The 20,589-nt window shown below is 44.3% G+C and overlaps 1 protein-coding gene across 1 annotated transcript in view; it reads right to left on the bottom strand.

Moving 5' to 3' along the window:
- The window catches only part of FANCI (FA complementation group I), a 765,095-nt gene that overhangs the window by 569,485 nt on the left and 175,021 nt on the right, over positions 1-20,589 (bottom strand). Inside the window, exons 7-11 of the mRNA XM_078683200.1 lie at positions 16,164-16,205; positions 15,195-15,318; positions 12,563-12,648; positions 9,375-9,507; positions 8,638-8,730 (exon numbers count right to left, since the gene is read on the bottom strand). Coding sequence (XP_078539326.1) covers positions 8,638-8,730; positions 9,375-9,507; positions 12,563-12,648; positions 15,195-15,318; positions 16,164-16,205 — 478 coding nt within the window. The remainder of the gene's footprint in view (positions 1-8,637; positions 8,731-9,374; positions 9,508-12,562; positions 12,649-15,194; positions 15,319-16,163; positions 16,206-20,589) is intronic.

Raw genomic sequence — 20,589 nt, forward strand, 5'->3', positions numbered from 1 at the left:
TAGCTTGGACTATAGAACTGTTGTTTCCTGCACGAGAACATTTACTGCCCACCACTCCAAGTCCGTCTGAACATTTTCATTTCACTCTGCCTTTTCACGAAGAAAGACATAGGCAGACTTATTTGAATAACAGTTTTATTAAGATTCTGCATCATACTCATAACATGACCAACACGTCCAATTGTTGGGTATGTGGGATGTTGCCCGGACATCAGAAGAAGGGAGGAACACCACTCATTCCTCTCCCGTTTTCTCATAATGGTTCTTGTCATGCTTGGTACACTCTTCTTTTTACTCTGCGATGGCCAACGAAAGGTGGATTACTTTTTCGGTTGAATAAAATATGCTATAACGATAAAGATGGCTATCCACATGCTGAAGGAACTAAATTTGAATGGGAAGAATATCGTCCGGACAATATTTCTACACCTCGTGTATATACGAATCAAAGACTCATAAATGTGACGAACATGCATATAATAACCGTGATCGATACAAAAGCAGATTTGTGTATTAGAAATAAAGGTACAATCCCCGTAAGTCGCAGTGAGTGTAATATTACACTTACCTTTGATACACCAACTGGAATTGCATTTGTAGCTTCGCATAACACATATTTTATTTGTGGAAATAAGGGATATCACCGTCTACCTTTGGGATGGTTAGGAACGTGTTATGTAGCATTTGTATTACCACCTGTGTTTATTGCTCCTCCCATGTATCACAATGATTATGTTTTGTACCATGATTTCATATTGAATAGAGTGAAACGATCAATAGACCTTGATGAAATAGACCAGACTGATACCACTTTACAACAATATGTAGATTTCAATTTGGGGTTATTTTCATTCGTAGGAGCTGCATTAAATAGTAGAAAGATAAGGCGGCTTACACGTGTGGTGGAAGCCGTTGCCAACGAAACTGCCTCTGCTTTAGGGAATATTACTGAGGAATTGCAAATTACCAGAATTGTGGCGCTCCAGAATCGAATGGTTCTAGATGTGATACTAGCTGATAGGGGTGGAGCATGCCGCGTCATCGGAAGTAGTTGTTGCGTGTACGTACCAGATAACTCACCTTCTGTATATGATTCGATTACAAAATTACATAAGATAGCTGCTGAGATCCACCCAGAAAATGGAACATGGACTTTTTCTGGTTGGTTCTGGACTCTGCTTAGTACTTGGGGTTGGAAATTATTAACGATTCTCTGTGTTTTTATTGGAGTATTATTTTTCCTTTGTCTATGTATTCAATGTGGCCCTACATTATGTTCTATATGTATCACAGCCTGCATTCCGTCCAAACGAACTATTGTCAAGCAAGAGAAACTGAGCAATGATGAAGTATTGAAAATTATGGCTATTAACATTGAGGATGAGCGTTCTGACTATGTCCACTATGAGGTAGCTTTTGCTAAACGCTAAAAGGGCCGTCTGTCGTGTTTTGACAGCTCCTGAGTTAGCGTTTAGCACAGCTACACGGTCTTTTCTGTAAACTTGACCAAAACGAACGGGGGCCATTTTGAATCCCTCTGACTTCCGTTTCAATGAACACGCTGCCTCGTGGTCAGTGTGCCCTTTTGTCCTTTCTCGATACCCATGGTCACTAGTCTGCTCGGCAACAGGCTATTTTTAGTACTGGTCAAGCGCACATGCGCATTACGCACCAATTGGTCACTCTTCAGGAATGTTCATGCTAACTGACCAGTGCTGTCGAAACTCCTCCCACGTGTTGGCTGTGTTCCAAAAATGACCTTATATGTACCTAAAATGTGTAAACTTGTAACCGCCTATCTTTTTATTGCTATTAAACTATATAAAAGAGGTCGCGCACCGATGTTCGGTGTGCTACTTCTTACATTACCGAAGGGTGCTGTTGGAATGTATCACCACCCCATGGGGTCTTAATAAACTTGTCTTTTACCTTTTCCAGTGTCCGTGCCAACTTCTATACTAAGGTGTTCGAGAGTTTAGCAGAGTATGTAGGCCTGATTTGAACCCAACACCACACATGTACCCCCAGGCATGCAGGCTATCACTTTTGCCGATTTGGGAAAAGCTCTACTAGATCTCCTGCGAGGCCTATTGATTTTGGGGGGTGACTTTAACGCGGTGGCCTCTGGAGTTATGGACAAGCATCCTCCGCGAGATGTGGGAAGAGTTCAAAGATGGTTGCCTGGTTTCCTTGCTGCCATGGGTCTAATTGATGGCTGGAGACTGCTCCATCCAGGCCAAAAGCAATACACCTTACCCTCTGGCCCATGGTAGTCTTTCTAGATTAGATTACTGTCTTGTGCCTGCAGCTCACGCATCTTATGTCGTGGAGGCGACACACCTTGCTAGGGGCATATCTGACCATTCGCTGCTCTGGTTCCGTTTCGGTGTGGCTTTGGGGTCTGGGGATACGGTGGCCCCCATTACTCCCTGGCATCTGCGTAATCCCAAAATCAGGGGGGACCTGATAAAGGCATTAGATCACTATTTCCTAGAAAATAAGGGGTTGGTGTCCTCTTCGATCACACTCTGGGAAGCCTTTAAGACGGTTCTTAGGGGTCAGGCTCTTTCGTTGATAGCAGGAGCTAAGAGAGACCGAAACAAAGAAATTGTTGAGGTAGAAGCTGAGATAGGGAACCTGGAAGTGGAACTGGAGTGGGAGGTGACTCGTGCTAAGCTGCATGTCCTGAATCTCAAACAGCACGAGTACAGATCGCTGGTCACGGATGGCGCTAAAGCCTTGAGTAGAGAGCAGCAGGGTCGGCTGTATGACGTCGGGGATAAAGCGGGGAAACTTATCGCTTGGTTGGACAAGAAGGATAGGGCGGATCGTGGTGTCCCAGAGATTGTGACAGAGAGCGGAAGGCACCTCACAGACCCCCAGAATATAGTAGATAGTTTTGCGGATTATTTTCACATTGTATACACCTCGGTCTCGGATCTCCTGGAGAAGGACTCCCAATTGATGCTGCGAGACTTGCAGCTCCCGTGCTGGACCAGGGAGGACCGTGAGTTTATGGACAATGCCCTCACCATAGAGGAAGTAACCCAGGCGGTGCGCTCCTTGAATTCGGGTAAGGCGTTGGGGCCTAATGGGATCCCAATTGAGCTGTACAAGCTTCGACCTGATAAGATTGCTCCCTACCTGAGACGCATGTTCATTGAAGCCCGCGAGAAAGGGATACTGCCCTACGATCAGAGAGGAGCCTCTGTAGTGGTTATTCATAAGGAGGGCAGGCCAAAATCGAATTGCGCTTCATATAGGCGTATTTCGTTATTAAATGCGAAACCCAAGATCTTTGCCAAGATCCTTTCCAACAGATTGATTAAGGTGATCAGCGGATTGATACATCCCGATCAATCGAGTTTCATCCCTCATAGAAATACAGCCCTCAATTTGCGTAGGTTGCATGGTGTGATCGCCAGGGCTCATACCCTGATGGAGCCTACCGTAATAGCATGGCTTGATGCAACAATGGCCTTTGATACTATAGAATGGCCTTATCTGTGGGCTGTCCTAGCTAAATTTGGCTTTGGCTAGGATTTTATCCTCTGGGTTCGCTTGTTGTATACTGAACCCCTTGCCCAAGTAGTGGTCAGTAACCGGGTCTCGTCGCCATTTTGTCTTGGACGGGGCACCCGACAGGGTTGTCCCCTCTCTCCCCTTCTGTTCTCATTAGCTCTGGAGCCGTTGGCCGCCTGGATCCGCTGGGAGCGCTCCGTTCGAGGTCTCCGGTGGTCACCACAGTGGGAGGACAGGATCTCTCTGTATGCAGACGATATTTTACTTTATTTGGCCTCGCCTAGGAAATCCTTGGATGCTGTTTGCGATGTGTTGGCCTCCTTTTGTAGGAACTCGGGGTTATCTATAAATTGGGGAAAATCACTTTTGTTCGTTCTTAGTGGGGAGACTCCGCTTCCCCCGCGAAATTGTCCGATTCAAATAGCTACAGATGGGTTTAAGTATTTAGGGATATTTGTTTCATTGGATCCCACAGTCCGTTATGCGAGGAATCTCCTTCCCCCCTTGGTCATATTGAGAAACGATGTGGCCGGCTGGAAGAGGCTTCCTCTCTCCCTGTTGGGGCGTGCAACCCTCTTTAAAATGATGTCTTTGCCGCGTTTTCTTTATGCCCTTCAAAATACATTAGATGTAGTGCCAGCTAGCTATTTTCGAGAGGTCGAAGGGTTACAACGTAGTCTGTTATGGGATTGTAGACCCCGGATCGCATTGGCCAAATTGACGCTTCCATGGTATGACGGCGGGATTGCACTTCCGGATATCAGGCGATACTATTGGGCCTCAGTTGGCAGCCATTAACCTCTGTACTTATGGGGCCCCTTCTGATCCTGGATATGCGATGGACAGATGGCTTCTTCCTGGAGGCAATTATAATAGGGCACTCTACACTAAGTCGGCGGGGAGAAGTTTGACGGGGCCGACTAAGCATGTGGTGCAGATCTGGCGTGATGCCACTTACTCTTTGGGATGGAGGGACCGTTTGACACAGGCCACCCCACTGTTTGATTCAGAAAAGTTGGGCAAGCTCTGGAATACAAGGGGTTTCGACAAATGGGACCTGATTGGGATTTCGACTATCGGCGACGTTTGGGTTCAGGGGAAGATTAAAACATTTAAAGAATTGCAAATTGAATACAAATTGGGGAGCACTGAGTACTTTCGCAATGCCCAGGTCAGACATGCGTTGACGACGGCTCTGCTGGCGGGGGCAGACCTGCCTGAGGTGTCACCTCTTGAAGACAGAATTTTAGATGGTCATCTGCCCGAAAAAACTATTTCCCTGATTTATAAAAAGTTGGTTAATCATAGGGCAGATCTCCTGGTTGAATTGAGGGAAAACTGGTTGCAAGATGGTGCTGAATTAGATGATGAGGACTGGCAATCTGCTGTATTCTCGCCTAAGGTAGTCACGATCCCAGCACGCTTGCGGCTTGTTCAGTTGAAAATATTGCACAGAGTTTATGTCCCAGGACCCCGCCTGCTTCGGATGGGGCTGTCGAATACAGATTTGTGCAGACGGGGGTGTGGTCTTGTGGGTACATTCCTTCATATCATTTGGGAGTGTCGTTCTGTAGCCGAGAATTGGAGTGGGATACATGATGTCATGCAAGAGGTTTTGGGAGTGGCTGTGTTGCCGGAAGCGAGGAGATGCCTCCTAAATATTTGGGAACCCACTGATCTTAATACAGCGCAGACCAAATGGGTAACTCTAAGTGATATGATAGCAAAAAGGAATATAGCACAGCGGTGGGGATCCGAGAGGCTACCAACCATCAAAGAATGGAAAGAGAACATGGATTGGTGTATGTTCCGCGAAAAAACTGTTTATATGGCGAGGGGCCGCCCTCGTAAGTGGGCATCTGTGTGGGGGCTGTGGAACCACTACAGGGGAGAAATTGTGTGCCACCTGTTGATTCTCCCATTGATGTTCCTGCCTCTCCGTGATTGTTTATAACTGTGTACCATGTTCCCTGTTTTCCCCCCCACCCCTTCTTTCTCCTGACGAGATGATGTGCAATATGGGAGAGCGTCTCCGCCATGTTATGTCTTTATTTTTGATGCCTTGTCTTAATAAAAAGAAATATAAAAAAAAAAATAATCACAGAGCTTACTGGATGTGAGGACCATTAAAACTGACAGGAGTATTTCACCCTAGAGTGAATGCCTTTGACCAGCACCTCGCAGCCGTGATGCCATCAGATTCTATGATTTACCAGAGAATATGGGTTATTACTCGATTTTATTGCTAAAGTGACACCGGGCTCACTTTCAACCCTTCCCCAACCTGAAATCCAGAGGGCGAACAGGATCCGGGCCGGACCACGGAGGGAGAGACCAAGCTTTGTCCAATCATTGCCTGCTTCCTGCTACATGCCCACACCCGACAGATCCTGCTGGAAGCATGCAAGCATGGTTCCTGTGACATAGAAGGTGGCCGTAATGTGGAATACTATAGATGGCCGCTCAACAGACGTCCACAACCCCACTGACCAGGCTGGCTTCAAGGATACCCTCTGTGACTCCGTCATGGATAGGACTCCTTCGCCACCTAAAGAAACAGATGGCCCCAACACACCTAGACACAACCAGAGTGGCAGTCAGCAAGACCATCCCCAACAGAAACATTTAGAGAGAGAGGGTATTGAGGACAGTGAAGGAACTGATGCAATATGATGCCAAGTCCAGATTCACCCTGAAAATCTCACACAACGAGCATTCAACCCGATCTCCTTGAACTGACCAATAGAGATACTGGCTGACTACATCCTCGGCCTTTGGGTCAGATGAGTATTACGGCCCTGAGAGCTGATTCTACTCTTGCTTCTAGTTCTCATGTTCTTCGATTTTCTATGGCTGTTTTCACCTATCTGTGGCTTTCCTTCCAGCTGCAGTTCTCCTTCAGGATAAATGATTTGCTTACTCCTGCACCATCCCGCTCCCTCCTTCTCTCCTTCTCTGCACTTTGTACCTTTTACAACCCCCTTCATTCAGTGCCTATCCGCTCTTACTTCCCCCACTTCAGTCCCATAGTACTGAATAACCATTTCTGATATGCTAAGCCTGAAGATATAATCTGTTTTTCTCTTGAATTCTATGTCCACTGAACAAGCTGCCAGCCGTGGCAAGACAGTTACGTGTGGGAGTACAGTGGGGCAGGCACAGCTACATGGGGGTTGGGGGGAGGGTTGACGTGTCCGTGGCTGGCATGGGTCCATGGAAAGAATGAGCAGTGGCCCAAGGTCTCCGTGTGGACCTCGCTCCGACCGTGATGGTGTAGGGGTCTGAGCCAGAGCCGTCCACTCCAACAGATGGGGGCGTAGTGGTCCCAACAGTCCTTTGGTGAACAAGCCGCAGGCACATGTGCACTTGTCAAAAAGTGCCCCCAGAAGATGCCAGAGAGGGGGCAGTTCTGAAGGAGTCGCTGGTCCACTGCACTAGAAGTGGGAACGCCCCAGCCTAGCAATCTAGGCCCTCAACAGTAGTATCCTGAATAGGGGTGGAGTGTTTAAGTCCAACTACAAAGCAGGCAGCCAGCTTCCCCGCTAGGCCCAGCGAGACAAGGCACAGGTGCCTACCTACCCATCCGTTAGCGTGGGAGGCTTTGGTAGGGTCTAGTAGAGTTTTGGCTCCTACCATTCTGTGGGCATCTAGATACCAGCAGGCTCAATTTCAGCCAGTGAAGCAGAGCATGGCTCAGTGGGCTGTCAGCGGATTTCCCTCTGTGCTCTACAAAGTTTTGAGGTGACAGAGGAGCCAGCAGGTTCTCTTAGCAGGAGGTGGTAAATACAGCAACAGGGGCGAGGCGTTCGCTGCTCCCCTTTAGAAGTGCTGGGTCCTTAAAGCAGACTGAATGGTGTGGGCAAAGTGGTGAGCTTCTGGAGTAGGCTGTAGTGTTTCTCCCCCTTTCCCAGAGGGCCAAGGCAGCTAGCGAAGTGGCGCAGGTCTCCCGAAGGGAATAGGAGCTCAGAGGAAAGTGCCCATCTTAGGTTACAACAAGACTCCACCCACAACGCCCATTTACTCATATTTAAAGGAGGAGCACAGGACTTTACTACTGGTTAGCAGGAATGAAGCGCACAGAGTTACAAAGCTAGCAAACTAAACAGGGTCCTGCAATAGGGTGACTATGCAGAAAAGGCGGATTTCCAACAACCATAATGATCAGATGTAAATCAGCAGCACTGACTGAGTTCTGAGAAGGTACAGGGGATGGCGAATAAAGTCCTCAGGTATGGCATCAGTCGAGGAGTCTAAAACAGTGGTTCTTAACCTGTGGTCTGGGGACCCCTGGGAGTCCGCGAGGCCTTCTAATGGGTGCTGGAACTACTTTGAAAATTAAATAATATTAACAGATTAATAAAGTGTATATAAACAAGGATGTAATATCTAATACTAAAAATGTTAAAGCGTCCCGTAAATGTGAAGGAATTTGAAATTAGAGGCTAAAAATTAAGTTGCTGTCCTCAGATTGATATGTGGGAGCAGTGCATATGCATCAAACAGAGTATAGTATGGAAGATGGGTGGCCTCAGTTCAATTTAGAAAAGCCCCAATCTTCCCATTAAAATGCAAATTTTCATTTTTTATGTTTGTGATTTAAGAAAACATTTAATCATTTGTGTATTTGTTTGCTGAATTCTTGTTTCTGTATTGTTGCATATCGTTTTGAGGATTGAATCATCAAAATTGCTTAAGTCTGGGTCCGTGCCTTCAAGAAATGGCTCAGTGGGGTCCCCCGATTCATATTAATGATTCAGTGGGAGTCCTCGGATTCAAGTAATGATTAAGTGGTGGTCCCCAAAAGTCAAAAGGTTAAGAACCATTGGTCTAGAAGGTCGACTTATGTTACAATGGAAACTGAAGTAGAAGATTCTCTTACTCTGAAAAGCAAAGGTCATAATTTTATATCTACACAACTGTGACTTGTAGTGCATCTGCGCCCGAACATTTTAAGGTACTACATGTTCTGTTTGAAGTGAACTGGGATAAATAAGGAGTGAAGACTTGTGTAAACTTCTTCCAATTAATAATAACCACTGATAAGCTGTAGTGCATGACAATAATTAAAATATGTAAAATGTCCTGGTAATGCAAGAAATATTCAAAATATTATACCTGTTCCTCAAATCGGTGTATTCTTGCCACAGAGAGAAGAAGAGCAACACTGAAGGGGCAAATTATCTTGCTAGTGTCGCCTTGCTGTCCAGCCTAAAAATGTAATCAGAATTAGTTGATGGGAGGATATAAATGCAAATACATATCTTATGCGTTTGCTGCTCCACAGTAAACAAAGAAAACCAAAAAACTTAAATGATAATCACAAGATCACCAATGAAAACTAGGCAGTAGACCACTCTTCACTTGGCTAGTAACTCGATTAGGTTTGTCTTGATATTAACCATGTTAGACTGAGCTCGTGTGTTATGGTCGAGCCCTTAGCTGACATCCAGGATACTAAATATCAAGTTAAACGGTTTGTCCAATATGGGCATTTAAAACAGGGAAACACTCTGAAGCCACTCACATGTGGTTGTTGTGGGTCCAAGTTTGGCACTAGTCAGAAAGTGGTTCCAGCTGGCCCACAGGTAAGCCTTAAATAAGTAAAAGGCCTGAATAATTATGAGACCGTCAAGAACATAAAAATTTCTAAATGTTTTTCCCTATCCACAAAAATGCATTACATGTAACTCAGTCTTTGGCTTGCCACCAACTCAAACCTACACCCAATTCCTTGGGTGTTGTGGAATCCTTTAGAACAGGAAAAATGCAACACAAATAAGGTAGGGTAAATGTTCAAAATGTTCACAAACAAGTATTTTCCCGGAGTGTGCTATACGTGGACTTTGCTGTACCTTAAGATATTTGACAAGCTCCCGGCCTAAGTCTTGATCCAATTTGATAGCAAAGACAATGTGCAGGATGACCGTGCCTTCCACATGCCGAAGTTGATCTTGAGGAACAGTTACTGTTTCAAGCTCCATTGAACTACAATAACACAATATATGAATTACATGAAGGAAATGTGTGGAAATGTTGTTACTTCCATGATTTCATAAATCAACAGTATCACAGGAAATAGTTTAAACGGTGTCAAAATTTTAAAATACAACACAAAATTACTTAACATGCAAAATAAACTACCCAATAACCAGTCCAGGTGCAATGAACCTGCTAATTTTGAATATACACAGTAGAAAAATATAGCATTGGATCAGCAGCAAATCTACATACATACACAGTGGACAGAGATAGAACTGGACCAACAACATATGTATGAATGAACAACAAACACTGTTGCCCCTCAAAAATCCTCCGATTGTTTTTTTTCAGTGTGGCTCAAGTTAACTCTTCAGTGTTGTTATGAGCTGTAATCACTAGAGGTGCCGATGACTTGACATGAGGTGACTGCATATTGATTAGTCACTAGTAAAACAAGGACATGTCCACAAGCAGGGGTAAATCTAACTGGAAAAACATGCTGGATTACTTGCATGAGTGAGGAGTTGCCCAAGCGGACATATGAATTAAGATTGAATTAACAATACAATTAGTATTTTGATTTGAAATTAGCTTTGCACGGCAATCTCCATTTACAAACTTCAAGGTCATACATGTGCTTGATGAAGGTGGAACAATAGGTCATTTAAAGAAATCTGACCATGTAAAACATACTATGGACATAAAGAAGTGCATGTTTTAACACAATGCCGCACCATTGTGAGTCTAGTCATGGATCACTACATCTAGTCAGCGAGAGGTTACACAGGTGCCCTTGGTTACTCGATCTTGGGAGTTTGATGAGTGTCAGCAAACTAAGGCAAGCCCGTCTTCGCCCGTCCGCGCCTGGAGGATGCCAGACGCCAGGCATGCTGCCAGTTTTGCTAAAAACAGGCTTACCTATGCCCTGGCTAATCTCCTGGATATCAGGAAATCTCTGCGCCCTTGCAATCACCCCTTTAGTTCTTCTTCCAGAGGGCCCTTTCTGCTGCTTAAATTGTGGATTTAATTCCTGGGTACAGGTCTCACCCCCTTCTCATTTTCTACGCTCTAACAATGATATTAAACTATTCAGTCTTAACTGTCGTTCATTAGTCAAACACCACTCCAACATCTATGATTAGCTATCTGAGGAATCCCCTCACGCCCTTTTCTTAACCAATACGTGGCTCTCCGCCGACACGGAGTCAGTGTTAGGTTTGGCCCTCCATCAGGGCTCTAACATTGTGACTCTTAATAGAGAGTCGAGAGGGGGTGGATATTTAAATCTTGTTATCTTGTTATACCTGCTCTTTCGTTAAAAAGACTCTAGTGGGCTGTGATTGCGCACGTTTCGGGCTCTCTCTAGTTTAGGACGGCGCTTGTGGAAACTGTTAATATTCTGGCTACGAGGACGGCAAATTTTAGTGTTATTGAGGATCTGAATTTGCACTTCAACAATCCCCAGGAAACGGAGCTGTGCAATTTTTTAGCTGATCTGGGTGCTTGTCAGCTACTGCAACTGGTCCAGAGTTCCACTTGTTCGGCAGGCCATCTGCTGGACCCAGTGTTTTCAAATCTTCCTCCTTTCTCAGTTCACACTCCTTTTCCGGGTTTGTTGGTCAGATCATTACTTGGTACCCATGTTTCTCTCAGGAGTTACCATTTTGCGGAAGCAACGTCAGAAGGTTGTTTTTAAACGCCCCTGGCATAAACTTGATCTTGACCAATTTCACGATCTTCTCTCCATAAATGCCTCCAGTATGCCAGAGGATCCTGATGCCGCTGATAAAGCACTGTCAGACTGGATTTGCAGTCCTCTTGATACACTTACTCCGGCAAAGTGGTCAGTCAGTTGTAACTCCAAATCCAACCCATGGTATAATGATGATCTCGCCACTTTGCACAAAACCTGCAAAAGACTGGAACGAGTGTGGAGACGGGAGTATGACCCATTGCAGAAGCAGTGTTATCAAGTAGCACTTAAAAACTATTAAAGGGCCATCCGTGGGCAGCTTATTTTGCTGGCGAAATTAGGAACAGCGGTAATCCCTCCAAAAGCATCTTTTCCATACTGAAAGGCTTGAAACAGCCGGGGGCCCCTACAGGGTCCCATATATCATCTGATGAGCATTGTGAGGCTCTTGACACCTTTTTTGTTGAAAAGGTGGAAAACATTTATAAGACCTTCTGTCACACAGCTATGAGTCCTTTCAGTTTCAAACCAAGAAAGTTGCAGGGACTTGCTTTGGCATACTTCGGGGGCTTAAACCGTTGCTTGGGTTCTTCGACCCGTCCATCAGGCAAGTGATTATCCTGGCATCCTCTTTTGTCAAGACTGGACTAAGCCAATGCACTGTATTCAGGAGTTAATAAGACCGAAACACTGATACTACAGCGAGTTCAAAACACTCCGGTTAGAACCCTTCTAGCTCTCCCTAGAACCTGTCCCACCTCTAGGCCAATTGGTCAGCTACATTGGCTGCCTGTTGCCAATCGAGTGGAATTTAAGGCCCTTTGCATTGCATTCAAAATGTTGAAATCTTCCTCTCCTGGCATTCTATCTAACTTGCTTTCACTCTATTCTTCTTCACTCCAACTTCGCTCAATGGGGCAACATCTGGCGACCATGCCTCGTATGAGGAGAGCACGATCGGGCGGGTGCTCCTTACGTTTACTGGCTACCAAGCTTTGGAATACTTTGCCAGTGTCCATCCGTGCCATGAAAAACTATAAGGCCTTTCATAGGGCCATCAAAACTCATCTTTTCCCCTCACTCTAGTGCCTTCGCCTGATGACCAGCCTCCATGTTCGCTTCAGCGCAGGGATGCCTCTTTGCAGAGGCAGCTGTGCGCTATACAAAACATGCTAACATAACATAACATAACATTACAAGTTATGGTCAGTGGATGACCTCAATGTAGTGGACACTGGAAACACAATCGAGACCAACAAGTCATAACTAGATGGCTTTAGCCACAGGGCAAAGCTGTGAAACAATTGACATTCGTTCAACCCTATGACTCCACAAAGAGGTGCTAATACACAGCACAAAAGAACTTACTCCACATTCTGTTCTTGTCCTTTATTCTGTTGATCCATGTTGTTGAAAAAAGCAATAACTCCTTCCAAAATATTCTTTTTACATCCCTAGAAGATAAAAAATAATATTTGTCCATCATCTGACACTATCCTTCAGTAGGATGTGTTCATTTTATTATTGATTAGTATAGGTAAATACAAATGTTCACACTTATTTTTTCAACATAGAAAAACACCTGCTCATAATTGTGAGCTTATTAAACATATTTAAAACATTTCACAGGCTTAAGGCTAGATAAATCAGATTTTGCTCACTCGTAGTGCGACTCCATAGTGAAAAAGTTAGGAAGAAACTATTTTTTTATTAACTGTGCTATTACACAGAGGTGGTGGCAATAACCAACAAGCATTGGAAATGCAATAGGTCTCGCAGCATTAGAGTTAGTGCTTTTAGAATTGTTTATGGGTTTTTTTGTAAATCTTTAGCATTTTTGTTTCCTGTAGCCAATGCTAAAGAATTAAAAAAAAAAAACCATAAACATTTCTAAAAGCTCTAACTCAAATGCTCCGAGACCTATTCCACTGTGTGAGGGTGAGGGGTTGAGGGTGAGTGAGGGTGGGTGAGGGTGAGTGAGGGTGAGGGGTTGAGGGTGAGTGAGAGTGAGGGTGAGGGGTTGAGGGTGAGTGAGAGTGAGGGTGAGGGTGAGTGAGGGTGAGTAAGGGTGAGGGTGAGGGTGAGGGTGAGTGAGGGTGAGGGTGAGTGAGGGTGAGGGGTTGATGTTGAGGGTGAGGGGTTGAGGGTGAGTGAGGGTGAGTGAGGGGTTGAGGGTGAGTGAGGGTGAGGGTGAGTGGGGGGGGGGCATTGTACGTGATCTCACCAAGACCGTATAATGGCATTTGTAAGCAGCAGCCTCAGTTGCTTGGTAGCAAGTGTGATCTTGCACAGATTGGCCACTTTAGAAGCCTCGCTGTAGATATCTTTATAAACCCGTTTAGCAGCAACGATGGGAACAACAGAGCGCTGCAGCTCAAATAGCAGAAACATGAATATTCCACAGTGACAAACGGCCAGGTAGGAATACGAGCTGATTTTTTTTTCTGTATAGGGCAGTTGCTCCTTGAAGAGACAGACTACCTATGGGGTAGAAGCTGAGGCTTCTTGAGCTTTTGGGATTCCTTCCATCTAAAAAGCAATTACTACAGCTCGGCGGTTTTCATGCATCTGTCTGGGGCGAAAGGGGTCCGTGGCCGGTGTTTAAGGCTCCCCCGGCCTGGGGCTCCCTGGGAGCGTGAGTGCGCATCACAGGTGAAGCTTGGTTTGTGCGCGCTGCAGACCGTGCACACGTTGCTGGAGACACTGCTTGGGAGCCTTTGTATAGAGTGATAAGAAGTGAACTGCTTTCAATCCTGGTGAGGGAGACTGCACAAGAATGCTCTGTTGATAAAAGAAAGGCACACAGCTGCCATGGTAAAAGAAGAAGTGCAGCCCCAGTGCGCCTTTCAATTTCCAACATCGCACCAGTGAGAGAAGAAGTGTGGCGGCTGTGCCCTTTCTGTTATCAACAAAGTGCCCGCTTCACGCCGCCGCACTTCATGAAGCACAGGGCCATGAAGTGGGTGACCTGCTGATAAAATGAAAGTGTGCTGCCTTAAGCCAGCACCGCATTGTAACAAACTGAGCATGTGCAGCAACGGAGAATAAATGAAGGGTGAAACAAACTGGGACAAACCCCTGTGTCGTTGCTTTCCCTGTGCTGCCCGGACCAAACCTGCTGTTACCTGGGGTGAGTCATTGCTCCCCTACGAAAGGCCGAGGTGGTGGTTTTCCATCAGAGGCTGCTCCTCGCAGTGGTGAGGAGAAATGTAAACTAAGCAGCTATGTTCCCCGGACCCTCTCCCAAGTGCCGGTGATGACAGAAGACGATGGCCTTTAGCATGGCGTCCCTGAAGCGGGTGCTGGGCTGAGAAAATAAAAGCTGCTTTGCGCTCTAAATCTTATTAATAAACAAAGTTTGTGCAATTTTAAGCATGCTACACACATTTCCTTCTCTTTATTAAAAAAATATTTTAAAGAGGGCTCTCAAACACACGTTCACCTTAGAACTATGCCTTCAGACTGCCTGAGCAGGAAACTAATAAAATGAAAGATTTCCAGACATGTTTTCAGTTGCGCTGGAAATCGAAAGGCATTGCGTGGCGGGAGGGGGCGGGGGGAACTTCGAGGGCAGGCAGGATGACTCAGGGGAGGGGGCGGAGCGGGGCAGAGCGGCATGTGGGTGTGAAGAAGCCGGGCCTTTGAAGTGAAGCTAAGCTTCACTTCAAAGGTGTCGGAGGAATGCGGGCGGCTGTGCACGCGCTTTTAAGCTCAATGCACATGCGCATTGAGCTTAAAAGTCACGGGCACTGCAAGGAATCGCCACGATTCCTTGCAAGTTAGATAAAGAGTCGATGAGCCCCTATAGTCTCGCTTGCTCGATGCGCATGCGCATCGACAGGCGAGACCTAAAAACAATAACATTTCAGACCCAAGCTAATGTGGGACAAGTGGTATAATCCATGACTGACATTTTCTATTGAGCGGCAATGTTGTACCTATAAAGGGATTCAGTTAATAAAAACTATAGAAGCCTTGCAAGACAACAATGAACTCTTACCTTTGCAGAAAGAAGTAGCAGTTGGTATACTAGAGGAGGTACTTCCTGTAGCTCCAATTTGGGAAACATTCTTAGAACCTTTTCCACAACAAAAAGCAGCTCTTCTGAATTAAGTGGGACATCTCTACAGAAAAAAATGTGAAAAGGTGTATTGAACATTTACCTATGTTGATTTTAAAATAACTAGAATAAACTTTGCATTTTTATAAAAATAAATCGTAGAGGTAACTAATAAACATACATATAGGTTACAGATTCTACAATTTTCAATTGAGGACATCTTTGGTTTTTCCCCAGCTAAGATCACAAGTGCAATGAATCTGTTGGTCTCAGCCTACAGCATGCAAAACAACATAATGTGCCATCTATTCACAGCACTGCGACAGCCAGGACAACAGTTGCAAGCAAAAAAAAAAAAAAAGTGTTCAGACTTCTACAGCATGTTAAAAAAAGAGAATTCAAGTTACTAGAAAAAACAGAACTGGGCATGGGAATTCTGAAAGGGGTTGAGCAAGAAGGGGAATTCACATTCCTCCTTTGTTGTGTCGTTAGAGGTAAAAATATTCTTAATAAAACACAGAAAAGGGGGTGAAATAAATGTTAATAACCATGTCATTGCTGCTACACAAGTAAAATATCAGAAAGAAGTAGTGACTGTGAAAAACTCTGCGCTGGCAGTTCCTCTTACTGCAAGTCAGTAGGCAGAGTATCAGCGGGTGGGACAGGGCTGGGTATATCTCTCAAGCATTATGACCCGAAGAAGGAACAGAAAATAATTATCAGCAAAGAGAGAATGTTTCATTTCATATTCTTGATATCAGAGACAAACATAACGTTCATCAAGATGCAGAGATGGGAAAACCCAGTAAATGTTTTACATGTTTACTGGGCTTACAACTAGCACAGAGCAAGACGCTGTCTGCCCACAAGAAGGTGCAGGTCAATCAGCAGGAGAGATGCAACACTTACCTGAACATTGACGTGAGGCTAATCACACACTGCGGATCCCACCTGTTTAAGTAAAATGAAAGCAGCCTTGTTATCCGATTCCATATCAAAAGCTGTCCCTAAAAGTGTATCTTTAATCCAAACATATACAGAGAGCGCAATTAAAATCAAAATGAGTTTAAAATCTTAAATATTTAAGGCTAGCCTTAAGTATATCTAAAACACCTAAATTTAGACTTTAAATTGTGAACTGGGTGCGAGTTATTAATTTACTGACACCTAATGCGCTGATACTTTAAAGCCTTGCTATTTCAGTCAATATTACATTAAAAAAATGATACAGTATAGATTTCTCACCAGCAGTCATCTCACCACTGCTATCTTAGGTAAATGTCACACTCCTTTGTTACGGTATGGGATGTAATACTCCTAATACACTCTGCAACCACATTGTCTAGACTTCAACTACACTAGATGTGTTTTGGACTAATTTTTAGACGACAGAGCAAAGACTATCACTGGGATTCATATAGCAAAAGTCTCTAAGATTGTCTACTGAGTTTAATCACTGAAAACCTCCTGCATGGATAGGTTTTTTAGGTCTGGCATTTCTGTTAGCTAAACGATGCATCACCTTTCGATGGATGGATGTGCAGTTGCCTAGCTATACCTCCTCAGTTAAAGATTTGGCCCATTGCAATTAACAGCAGGATTGTTTCGGGGGTCTCATCCACTTAGTACAATGTCCAAAAGATAAACAGGAAGCCCATCATAAGTACCTCGCAAGAATATAGTCCTACAAGAACTCTTTTCAACCTGATGTGTGGGCATCTACTTGATTTTATGGGGTGGTGGGATGGATTTCTCTTGAAGCTTTACGCAAGGCCCTGAATTTTGATATGCCGAACTGAAAACAGCAATGCCCAATCGACGCAAACAACTTGTGAATATGTGTTTCTTGTGGTGTTTTGTTGGTTATGAAATTGAAAAAAACTAAATAAAGTTTCAAAAACCTAAATGTTTTCAAATAATCTTCAAAGCCCAAAAAAGAATAACGACAAACTCATTGATTTTTTTTTTAATACATTTCTTTACTGAAATGTTGATAATCTCATATGAGAATAACACCTATAAGATTTATCCTCACAAAGTACCCTTCTCTAAACAGATATACTAAACGACATTAGCTCCCAAAAGGAACAAAATTATCACTAAACATGTAAGTAACAAAAGAGTCATCTCGCTTAATCATCACAGTTTCAACAATGCTTTAGGTGGTCTTACCACTAATCGCATAAACCCCAATCGGACAAAATACCAACATTCCTGTCAAAATGCCACGACATCCCCGCCCTATCAATCAAAACAAAAACAACAGTACTAAAATTGAACATGACAAATAGATCACACTACATTCCTCAAACACTCCATCCCATATTCCAATCATGAAAGCAAGTCCTTCAAGCACATTTCCAATTAAAATGATAAAAAAAGCATTCACGTGCAAGAGGAAAGTCGACTAAAGTTCACATTGGCTCAAAAAGGGACCCAATACCTCGTTGTATACATGGATTTGATCTCGAGTCTTGTAGACATGGCATTCATATGTAGCCAAATGGTAAAGCTCAGTAATCCATTCTTGATGTGTAGACACCCGTGGCGAACTTCAACTCTGTAATATGCAGATCTTAGCCACCATAAGGGCGATCAACATCCATCTACGCCAATTGGAAGTGGTATAATCCAAGGCAACAAAGTAATGTAACATGGCTAGTTTGTCGGACTCCTCAAAAGAAATATAACTAGTTGAGTGTAGCGCCTCCCTTATAGAGCGATGGTAGGTATCTAGTGTAGGGCATGAGCATAATATATGGTGCAAATCAGAAGCTATATCTGGACACCTCCAGCATACAGAGCTAGGAGCCAAACGTGCCCTATACAAATTGAATGGAGACCAATACCAATTATGGAGGAATCTGAAATAAGCTTAAGTTATGCGACCTTCTCTGAGTGAGCGATCATGATGCTCTAACATTTCCCTCCAGTTAGCCTCCAGGTATGCTACCCCAACCGCTCCTACCAATAGGATCTAGCCACTAAACGAGTATTGCGTGAGTAAAGATTGTTGATGCATATTTGGTGCATATTGGACACACCTCCCTACGAAAAGCCCCATAGCCTGAGGTAGTCTAGAATTGCTGGTGCGGAGAGATATATTGGATCTCCCTACAGCTAATACCGCCAGGCAGCAAGAATTCTAATTTTAATATCTCAAAGGAACAAAATGAATCCTCATCAAGAAGGTTTTCAATTGTTTTAATTCCTTGATCTTCCCAGAGTGGCCATCTGATCGGCTGTCGGCCCACAATGATTTGATCAAGGTACCAGAGAGGATCGTATTTATGAACATTTCTATCAACTTCCAAATGTCAGTATGAATCTTTCGAAGGGTCACACCTAGCCCTTAAGGTAGGAAACAAAGCAGGGTTTCCAAAACATGAATATTGTAATAAATAGCTAGGCCATGCAATGTTCCACTCCTACGACACCCAAAGTGGCTGATCAGCAGCAGGTGCCAACACTTAGGCCAGTTGTGCTAGATAGTAAAGCCGCATCTGGTATCCGCATGCAACTTTGAAGATTTAAGGCGTGGTTTCCCGTAAGCCCAGACAAACCTCTTTATGCTCTGATTAATAGCATGAAGGGTACGCGTAGGGATCATAAAGGGCAGCATCTCAAAGACATAGTTAAATCTGGGAGCCATCACAATCTATATCATCTGTACTCTACCCCAAAAAAGTCACCTGTAAGGCTGCCCATCTTGCGAAATCCTATTCCAATCTAGTAAACAATAGCTAGATATTGTCAGCCACCATGTTGTCCAATCCTCGGTTTATCAACAATCCCAAATACCTAAAACCGGAGGCCTTCCACCTGAAGGCAAAAACATTCTGTGGAGTCTGCTGTTCCCTATGCGTGATCGGTAACACCTCATACTTAGATCAATTTATCTGATACCTGGAGAAGACCAAAAAAGGCTCAATTAGAGACATGAGTTGGGAAACAGAGGTGTCTTGCTCAATCAAAGTCAATAAGATAACATCTGGGTAAGATCTTGCAAGCACCCACAGGAGTATCCTGTCCCCATATTAGGGAGGACTGACAGATAGCCAACGCCACAGGCTCAAGAGCTAAAAGGAACAAGGGCAACAGTAGAAAATCCTGCTGCGTATCTCGCGATATATGGTAGGACTTTGATAAATGACCTCTACAGTCAATCTATGCCGAGGGGGTTGTTATAGGGGTTATATAAAGCCACCGGATCTTAGACAAAAAGCCAGGACCTATCCCTGCTCTACTCAAGGTGCGGAAAAGATACCCAATTCCGCCTGGTCAAAAGCCTTCTCTGCATCCAAAGAGATCAGCAGCTTATCGTCCGAATTATTTCATACTTGCCATAATACATCGAACAACAGACGCATATGATTACGGGAAGAAAGCTCCGGCGCAAAACCTACATGAGACCTATGCACCAAGCTGGGGGAAGACTTTCTTAAAGCGGGTTGACAGTACCTTTGCAAGACTCTTCATGTCCGTTCTAATGAGCGCTATAGGACAGTGGCTCCCACAATTAGTTGGATCCTCATCAGGTTTTAAGAGAAGACTGATAAGTGCTCCACTAAATTCCGGCCATATGACAGTATCACCCTCTTGTTCCTTAAAAAATCTTTAAAGAAGCGGTGCTATCCACTCTGTTAATCTTAAAATTAGATTGGGAAACCATTATGTGCCGGGACTTTGCTGTTGGGCATGCTCTTCATAGCCTCTGAAATCGCCACCTACATGATCTCCCTCTCAAAGAGCTGCCTGCTATTCTCAAACAAGGAGGGGAGGCAAAGATACTAAAGGAAATCCAGTTCAGAGACAGTATCAACAGGAGACTCCGTGCTATAAAACACAGAGAAAAAAACGAAACGGGCAAATGTTTCCGTAATCTCCACTGGATATGTGAGCAATCTCTTGAGTCTCGCTATGGATCACTGGAATAGCAGAATTGGCCACCTGTTGGCATAATGAAACTGCAAGAAGCCTGCCTTCATTTTCACCTTGCTCACAGTGACGCTACTTCAGGTAAAGCAGGCCATATTCCGCTTGCGTAAGTAAGCCGGTGTGGGATGCTGTAGATAACATTTAGTGAGATCATGGATCACCATCTCTAAACTAAATTGCATATCTCGAGCTTTTTGCTTATGGAGAGCCGAATCACTCATAAGCACACATCTCAAAGTTGCCTTCCATGCTGCCCACAACACCTGCGCAGAAGTTGTTGAGGATTCATTGGCTAATAGGTAATGACTGAGATGGTACATCAGTTTCTGTTCATTCTCCAGAGTATAATAATGTGAGAGATTCAGCCGCCAGCGCTTGGAATTGGGGAACGCGTCCC

This window comes from Lissotriton helveticus, chromosome 3_1 (genome assembly GCF_964261635.1).
Source record: "Lissotriton helveticus chromosome 3_1, aLisHel1.1, whole genome shotgun sequence".
Taxonomy (NCBI): domain Eukaryota; kingdom Metazoa; phylum Chordata; class Amphibia; order Caudata; family Salamandridae; genus Lissotriton; species Lissotriton helveticus.